Here is a 9,577-nt window from a genome sequence, read left to right on the forward strand (position 1 = left end):
TTTTATCCACTAAATGGTTTTCAAATAAATTTTTTATTGCGTCAGGATTGCGTGACAGTGCAAGCCAAGAATTGTTTTGCTAGGGTCACTGATATACATTAGTTTCTTTCAGCTTAAATGTACAATAATTCGCTACATGAGTTTCACTCTTGTTAAGACACATAACTCTGTTACAAGCAAATAACGAGAGAATATCGCTTAGTTCGAGATTTTATTTTTATTATACTTAACGAAGTTTCTCAGAGCATTTTACTTACGTGTACTCGAACAGATACATTCGTAAACAAATTCTCTAACCTTTCTGCTCTTGTTGTTCAGAGGTTCTTGAGCTCGTGCTGGGATTCTGCTTGGTTCACGATCACGTCTAAAAATACGAAGACGTTTCTGAAGATGCTTTTTATCAAGTTGAAGAGTTGATAGCCGCTGTTGATGGCTCCTTTGGTGTAACATGATTCATGATTCACTCAAAATGTTCGCTCGTAAATTGATCTCTAGTAAGGCTTGCAGCGACCCGTTCCGAAAACGCTTAACGTCCTTTAGTGTTGGTCTATCTTGAACGGTGTGTTCGTTTGTATGTGATTTCATCGTCCTAGAAATCATGGAATCCGTGCTAACTTTTCTCGACGACAACCTCTGTAAATTCCATGTGCTGTACGCATGCACAGGTGGCGCATGCGCTTTAGAGACCAGACGGCGATTTGTGACTGAACGCTGAAAAAAAAACGGAGCCGAAATTTAAACCCAGGCCTCACTGCCTGGGTAATAACAATGCCCAGGGTAGGATATTACATTATATACTGACCTTTTGAAAGCGTCGGTGTGTTTATCCTTGAAGTCGAGAGAAAATGCCTTCGCTAAGACAGGGACCCGGTGGCACGTTCCTGAACTCGTAGAGTACCATCAGGTAATGCAACAGCAGTAGTAGAAGCAACAAGGGAGAAAGTTTCCAAACCTTAAAAAATCATAAATCGTGCCAAACAATGACGCCATGTTCGAAAGATATCAAGCGCACTGAAGCGTGATGCATATCTGTGTCAGTGGCATGCCTGTAAACTAGCTGAGCTTAGTGCTTGTAGAGCTAAGTGCATGACCACTGTAGACAAGATTTACAATTACATTTACATTTTCCATCAATACCAAGTAACTTAGAATATGAAGAGTTAGACGATTTAAAGAGAAAGTAGCTAGGTTAAATATTTTCGCTAGCTTACACGATATGTCATAACGTTACTATAACAAGAGTCACCTCGTTTCGGAACTTGAACGTACTAACGTCAACGGCAGGAATAAGAAAGACAGATAGCTAGAGATGGCACTTTGGAGAACAAGACAACCTCAAGTTTCTTAGTTCTGACTTAAACCAGAGGCACTTCGACGTTATTGATGGTTACTACCCTCGTTATTGCGTTAATGTTACAATCAGCACAATTCAAAGTGTATGACGGTGTTGCATAAAAAGTTCATTAAATTAGTATGGCATACTAGCACGTCAGATGACACTTCACCCTAGATACATTTAACCAACAGACAACCCCTTTCTGTGGGTTTGCCGGCGCAATAAACCACGCTGGGCGTCGGGAGAACACGAGAAAAGCATGTAAATCACAAGCCCTTCCACATCCTACGTGGGTTTATTGGGCCAGTAAAACCATAGAAAGAGCGGTCTATTGCTTTTATAAAAATAACTATAGAAAACGTCTGTCAATGAGACGAAACTTGTTCAGTGTACTTAAGTCGCTTATTCTCAACAAATTCATGAGATGACGCAGCAAACCAACAACAGCGATTGAAAGAATAAAAGCACAGACGCAGCGCCGCACAAAAAATTCCCAGAACAAAGCGACAAAAAAATTTAGCGCTGCAAAAGGTTTAGGAAAGGAAAAACCGAAAAGTTTACTAGTGAAAGGCATAAAGTGTATCAACTAAGTGAAGGTGAAATGCAGGGATTCGTGGCCTGAATCGGCATCACGAAAGTAAAAGACTGTACGAAGAGTTTGCAACTTGTAAGTAGTGCAAACTTCGTTGGCTTGATAACTTTCCAAAGTATTGCGAATGGAACAAAGATTAGTTCCAGAAACGCTGTTTATGAAATTTGTTCCGAATTTACTTAGTTATTTTGAAGCCTATGAAGTCAGTGTCTCCCTGTATTTTCCTAAATAAAGACTAATTCTTGAAAGGTTAATACCCCCGGAGGGTAGTACTTCCTTATATGGACTGTATAGGTATGTGCGGCCCAAAGGGTAGGGTTTTTCAGCCGTTTTGGTCATAAATAGGGTATCGATTTTGGCACTGATTTTGGTTATAAATAGGGTATGGTTTTAGCACTCTAGTCTTGAATTCGGTATGTTTCTTAGCAGAAGCTACCTTTTCATGTTTATCGATAAAACCGTCAATAAAAGCCCTTCATAACTTATGTTTGGGGCGACTGTGTCAGCCGCAACGGTCATAAATAGACTATCGAATTTTTGGACAGGTCATAAATAGGGTAGCAAAAAACGCAGATTTTGTCATAAATAGGGTAAGGGTTTTGGGAAGTGGGCCGCACACCCCCACCCAACTTTTCTGGAAGCACCCCCCGGGGTTAATACAAACCGAATTCATTTAAATTCATCGTGTTAGCTCATAAGCTTCGTATTAACTAGAAATAAATATATTTCCTGCTTTTTTAACAATCCATATTGATTAGTGTAGCTCAGCTTTAATCAGAACTTCGTCCTCTACAGGCGTGGAAAGCACTGAAAGCCCTCAAAAATTCCTTCTAGACTCAAGTGTAACCAGCTGCGTAACATTTTTGCCATGGAAAAAAAGGATCAAACACCATTTCGCGTCCAGCTTCTGGTCCTGTTTCACCTTGCAAATTTACCTGTATTTGTTTGATGAAATGATACTCGTGTTATTGATATCTCAGCCGGTGAACGTAGAAACTGTTTATTTTGTTCCCACTTAGTGTTCTGAGTTATCTAATTTTCGCGTAGTTCTGCCATATCGGAAACCATGTGTTTACCAGTACAATAGAACACTGGTTTGGTTCTATTGACCAATCAGAGTGCGCGTAGTATCTAAGTTATTTTATATAGAATAATAACATCGTCTCACTCAACCAAGAGATGCCAAAAGGAAATCATAGACAAAGACAAAAATTGGTCAAGGCATTAGGGGGCATTTTAATTGTACCAAATGAAGGTTTCAATAAATTCTACTCGACACAATCGTGCAATTTTTGCTCTGTTGGGACAACGTCATTAACTTTTCGGTTCAGTTGTGTAATCTGGATAGGCGGAATTTCCCAAAAACTGTCAACATAGGTAAAAGGACAACAAAAAACGTCTCAACCTCTTAAAAATTGACCTCCTGCCCAATGCCTCTGAAAACCAAATGATTATTACTAGTAGTAATCAGAGATTATGAAAGTGCGTTCAACGCCCTCACTTTAATATATATACCTTAATAAAGGATTTCACTAGCTGACTCTCAACCTTTGTCTATTGCTGAAGTCAACATTTTTTAACAGCAACCCAGGTTTTACAGTCAGATATGCACAGTGTCAAAGTCCATGCTAGTGAAGAGGTCATGATTTGTTGATAAGTTGCGTGACGCCGCCAGTTTCTGTAGACTCACAAGTTTCATAGAATATTTAAATTACGTACATTATTCTAAGCTAGCATTTGCAATCGCGTGCTCGTTTATCGTAAACAAACGCCGTGCTACTAATTCGAGTATTTCCCTGATGAATAAAGTAGTCTTATGGATCTTGCCTTCAGAGTACTTTTCCACCGATTCCAAACAATAAAATTTCGACCGGATAAAGACTGAGCTATCTGTCGCGACTGGAACTAATCAACAAATGCAATCAAAATGTAGCTGTTCCCACGGTTATCATCCCAAAGCCAAGTCGTGTTAATAAACAAGGACAATTCCCTCAGATTGCGATAAATGCTGCCGTCGAAGCGTTTAAATTCGCCAAAATCTAACGCTGAGAGCGAAGCGTACGGCGACTGAATAGAAAGAAGTCAAAGAAAGATCCATCGGAAAGACGAGCTCACATGGCCTGCTCACATACTCACATGTTCGCCACATGTCTTATCACATGTCTTAGCATTAAACGGTACCAGTTTACTGGCCGTGACATGCCCCTACAAAAATCAAGCGGGGTGGCCATTTTGGTGTCCTTACAGGAATGTGGTTTTTTCAGCCTAGAACCGTGCATAGGGAAACCAACTCTGGAAAGCCACAGGTCAAAATTAGGTTTGCGTTCCACTTCGTCAAACGCAAAAACTACAGAAACTATTTATGAAATGTTTATTTCTGACTAGTTCCTCCACAATTAGCACTTAAAGCTAAAGTTAGGGTGTTTGTGACAGGCTATATTATTGCTATGCATGATTACCTATTATGTGAACTAAATCACCAAAAGATTTAAAAAGCTTAAAGCGTCAAAATCTCGTTAAAATCCATTGTAATGATAACAGTACCCTGTACTTAATGAAATCTTGTAACTAATTTTGTTGCTCTGGTCCCAGTTCTCAACTGGAGTATCCAATACGTAAACACACTGAATTCATGGAAATCAGGTTTGTAAGTAGAATATTGTTGTAAGTTAATACATTATTAGGAATAGAATTTTAGGTTTAGGATCTTAGACAATTTACTGGAATTTATTGTACCTGATGAATTTTTACCGTGTATAAATAATGATTAAAGAAAGATTAAAGATGAAAAATAACAAGACCTATGGGCTTTCAAAGTCGTAACATGAGCTAAACAGGTCCTTTCATGGTCAGTATTATTTCCAAACTACATGCTCAAATAACTGCAATAGCTCCTCTACTCCTACTGCTACAAAAAACGTGTACTTTGGTAAACATATACGTTTTTCCTAAAAACACCAGACCTGAGTTTCTCCACCCATTGTCCATCCAAGTAACAATCTCAGGTCACTGCCGTTTGATTGCACGTATCTTGTAAGGAACAGGAAACTGTGTGCCACTAAACATTCTCTTCAAGCTTGGCGGACGACCATCTTCTTCAGCGATGAAAGTGAACTTCTGAAGCATCCACGAGAGAAACAAAAACAACTCAACTTTGGCCAGGGGCTCACCAGCACAGACACGGCGTCCCGCTCCAAAAGGGTAGAAATTGCCTTGGTTGGTGATTAACTTACCATTCTCGTCGATATGACGGTAAGGGTCAAACATGGTTGGATTTTCCCAGCATTTGGGATCCAGATGAACAGATTCCGTGTCAGCAAACACGATGGTATCTTTGGGAACGCGGTAACCACAAAGTGTAGTATCTGTAAGGGTGAAGTGAGGTATCGCAAGAGGCGCCACGTTTCCAACTCGTAGCGTTTCCATGATGGTCGCGTGAATGAGGGGCAGGTTCGCTCGGTCATCCAAACCGGGATTCCGTCCACCAAGTACTTCATCTAACTCGAGCTGAATATCCTGTTGGTACTTTGGGTAGTTGACCAAGAAGGCTATCGCCCATTTCATTGTTGTGCTTGTGGTTTCGTAGCCGCCAGAAAACATGTCTTCGATAGTATTGACCAAGTAGTCATCGGAAAGAAAAGCTGCTCGCTCCTGATTACTCTCACACTCGGCTTCATGTTTCGCGTGCAAGAGACCCGAGATCAAATCATGCACAGGTTCTTCTGGGTCGAAAGTTTCTTTTCGCTCTCTTACGAATCTGCGAATAATATCAATAATCCCTAGCACTGGCTGGAGGAGGCGATCATAAGCCTTAAGCGGCAGGTACTTTGATAAAGGAAAGTAGTCTAAAACGGTTACCAGCTGAGCATCATCAGTATTTGCAACAAAGTCTACGTTTAGTTTCAAAAGCTTGTTCAAATCTGGGTTCGTTGTATCGTAGCCTTCTCCAAACGTGATTCCACAAATGACATCAGCAACGGCACGCTGCAAGATATCTGCGGGATCAAAAGGCTTTCCATTTTGCTCTTCCATGAAATGCATTAATTTCTCGGCCTGTGTAGAGACTCGCCTTTCCACAAGAGCCATATCAGAGAGATATTGGCGTAAGGCTGTTGTAAAGAGCTTCCGATGAAACTTCCAGGCGGGCCCATAGTTACCCAAAGCGATATCTTTACCTCCTGTAATTTAAGTTTAAAAGGGAGTCAAATTGAAACTGACATTTAAGGCCGCTATTACATACATACATACTTTATTGTTACCTCCCCAATGGGGCTTTTCAGGAACAATTACTTAAATTACTAAGTTACTAATAACTACACAATTCACAATTCTTTTGTTTATATTAACTGATCAAGATTAAACTGAATCTCCAAGCTGGCAAATTCTCCGAGGAGCAATTATATCAGGCCGTAGGGAAGAAATATATAGATATATAAATATAATATATATTTGATTTATCCGTTCTTAAGTCTCGAGGCCAAGTTAGTATTGTAAAAGTCGAAATTGTTCTAATTCAACTAAATTCAGCAGTTAAAAGCTACATGGTTTTAAATGTAAAAATTTGCGTTCGGGATGGTGTTCATTGTAGTCAAAATCCAAAATCAGGGAACTCTCAAGCCCATCCTGCCACGTAGAATTTATATTATTTCCGAGTCTGGGATCAGAATAAGAATAAAATCATCACACTAAGTAAAGGAAAGACAGTTTCTAGTCACATAAAATGTACTATGGTCTTGTTGGTGTAGGAGTCCCATTTTTAAACGATGCACCAATAACGTACCAAGAGTTGCCTGCTGGAAGAAGTATGTCTGCTGTCTTCCAGCATAATCAGCAGATTTCTGTACGAGCATTTCCTTAACGGCCTCAGGAGTTGAAGCCATCACGAACTTGTAACTTCCCATTTTCAAGGAGAAAACTCGGCCGTAGTTTTCTCTGAGACTGAAAAACAACACAAAATCTTATCATTTAGAGAGATTATGTTATAATTTTATCAAGCTCCTTGTGAAACCTTATTATTAAGATACTTTAACTCAACCACCAAAAGAACTGGGAATAATTTTACTCCCCCTCGTAAGGATAGTACTTCAAAACAGCACTGTTTCCTTGTACTAAATTCGCTACCCTCTACCACACGCTCTTTGGGTTCGTCACGCGACATACACGTTCCTCCTCCACGACGGAAGTCATTTTACACCTGGATGGGTTAAGCCGCTGTGAAAAATACCCGGTAATGGTGTCTTGCCCATAAGAGTATAGGCAATAGAAAAAGGTGGTCGATTTGTTTTTTTGTACAGTAGCATTGAAACTTTTCGAAAATCAGTGCGATGTGAGAATATTGCCAACTACTATAAAATACACTGTGAACGTGACATCCAGTATATGGCTTTGTTAATTAGAAGAGATTACGAGTAAACCTCAAACTATGAGAAAAAGTCACCTCGCTGATAAAAGACCATAATATCCTCTGTTCATACCTAATCGTACATTTTTGGTACGCTTCAGGTGAGTTTGATCGAGCCATGGTTCGTATTTTGGTGAGAGGTAGTCGGCCCAAAATACCGTTGGCGAGACCAAACGAGCCTGATATGCCGTCGAAGCGTACCAAAAAGGTACGATAAAGTATTATTAATCCATTACGGTACCCAAATTCAGCCAAGTGAGCATGATATCGTAGCCATATGAGGTCAGTGACTTGATATCACAGGATATCGGGACAGTAGACACGGCTTCTGATTAGCTAATTGCGAATTTAGGTACGGTAATGGTTTCAATCAATCAATGTAAGGCAAGGAAGCCCGGGGAAGCATGTAGATCGTTTTCACGTGACGTCATAACTTTTTAAAATCCAAAACTAAAGAGCCACGAAAGTTTTTATCCTCATCAGGCATAAGGGGTCCACGAGAGGCGGTAAATTTATTTCTGTTAACAATTTTACAGCTCAATGGCGTGCTTCGCCTGGAAACCAGAGCATTTTGAATTTCACAGTCATGGCGGCGCGCGAAACAAAGCTACGATCGAGTTTGTTGAAAAATATGTACTTGTCTCGTGATTGTGAACCTTTTTAGAAGTTAGAGCTTATGTAACTGCTTGTTTGTTCAGTACAGATAATCACTCGCCTAGATAGGCAAAGTAAGTTCCAGATATTTACACTACTTTCCGGCCGCCATATTAGTGTACCACTGAGGAACACCAACATGGCGTTTCCATACTGTACTATGCCCTGTAAATTTCTGCGAAACATTTCGACGAATATCTGAAGTTAATGGCAACGCACAGGCCTAAAACATGGAGAAGTGTCTTCTTTATTTATCTTCTATAACATAACAATTTCTTGACTTTTTCCACTGGATGGTTTTTGATTCATTGTTTTTATTGCGTGACAGTGAAAACCGTCTTTTAGGCTTCTATCACAAATGCCGTTCTCTTATTTGCTGCGCCACTATCTATAAACTAATCTGTTGTAGACAATGTGAAGCCTGGTAGTGTAGAAACGAGTAAAAAAGCATTAAAGAGTCTAATAAACGACACTGTCAAAATGGATACAGCTACTTCAAGATCATGGCTAATGCTCCGGGGCTAATGCATGCTTTGCATAAATGAATTGCTGGGCTCCGTTACATGTACATGGTCAGTCGTTACAACTTTTCATCCGATGATTGCTTCTTAACTCGCTTTGCGTCTTAAATTTTGAGGATAATTGATCAGCTCCCTATATACAACACACAAGCGGTCAGATTCATGACATTCATTGCTGCATGTCATCTTGAAGGATTTTAAACATTTGAACTTGAGTATATTGCACAATCCCGGAGCTCAGTGGAAATGCTTTTCAATACAAATATTATTTGTTGTCCCAAAGAGAACCCTTGAACAAGTACACAATATTACAGGATTATGATCGATTTATAAACTCCTAATTGTATTATTCCCTTTGTACTAAAACCATTTACTGACCTTTTGAAAGCGTCGGTAAGTTTCTCCGCCTTGAAGTCGAGAGAAAATGCGTTCCCTAAGAAAGGGATAGCCGTCAAACGCGGACCCGGTGGCATGTCCCTGAACTCGTAGAGTACAATCACGTAATGCAAAAGTAGAAGCAGAAGCAACACCAGAAGAACATTTGCAAAACTGAGAGAATTATAAACCGTGGCAAACAACGACGCCATGTTTGATATCACTGAAGCGTGATGAAAATTGCTATTCAACAGGACTGTCATGCAACGTTGCAAAAACAAAGGATATTAAATCAATCAATCATTAAACGTTTGAAGTTTTCCTTCAGTAGCATTTCGGAATAGATAAATATATTGATTCAATTGACAACTTGAGCTACTGTATGTTAATTCTAAGCTTCCGCCGCTCTACGGCATCATCAGGGAATGAAAGAAAATATCCCATAGTTCGTGGTATAAAAGTGGTGTAGGTGACGCGAATGATAGAATATATTATTGACAATGAGTGTAAATATGGCGATGGAAGTATACGATAATATGGACAATAGCTAATGAGTATAAGTGATAAAGCGGTAAAAAATAAAGCAGTTAAAAAACCAATCTTTACTTAAAACACGAAATCTCGTCATAAAAATGGTCTTCCTAGAAGTCGTGTAAAAAATTACAAAGAATAAATTAACCATATAACAGGAATGCATT

The 9,577-nt window shown here is 39.6% G+C and overlaps 1 protein-coding gene across 2 annotated transcripts in view; it reads right to left on the minus strand.

The window, feature by feature from the left end:
* Nucleotides 1–9,212, minus strand: part of LOC145481415 (steroid 17-alpha-hydroxylase/17,20 lyase-like) — a 15,181-nt gene extending 5,969 nt beyond the window's left edge. The window contains exons 1-3 of one of the 2 annotated variants that reach the window (XR_014048640.1): nucleotides 8,883–9,212; nucleotides 6,709–6,866; nucleotides 4,885–6,106 (exon numbers count right to left, since the gene is read on the minus strand). Coding sequence is in view for 1 of the 2 variants with exons in the window: in XM_081459894.1 (XP_081316020.1) it covers nucleotides 4,935–6,106; nucleotides 6,709–6,866; nucleotides 8,883–9,142 (1,590 nt within the window). In the remaining variant the exon portion in view is untranslated. Of the gene's footprint in view, nucleotides 1–2,083; nucleotides 6,107–6,708; nucleotides 6,867–8,882 lie in introns of those variants that run through there. The other variant, XM_081459894.1, reaches the window with a different exon arrangement.
* Between the last annotated feature and the right edge of the window lie 365 nt (nucleotides 9,213–9,577).

This window comes from Orbicella franksi, chromosome 3, assembly GCF_964199315.1.
Source record: "Orbicella franksi chromosome 3, jaOrbFran1.1, whole genome shotgun sequence".
NCBI classification, from domain to species: domain Eukaryota; kingdom Metazoa; phylum Cnidaria; class Anthozoa; order Scleractinia; family Merulinidae; genus Orbicella; species Orbicella franksi.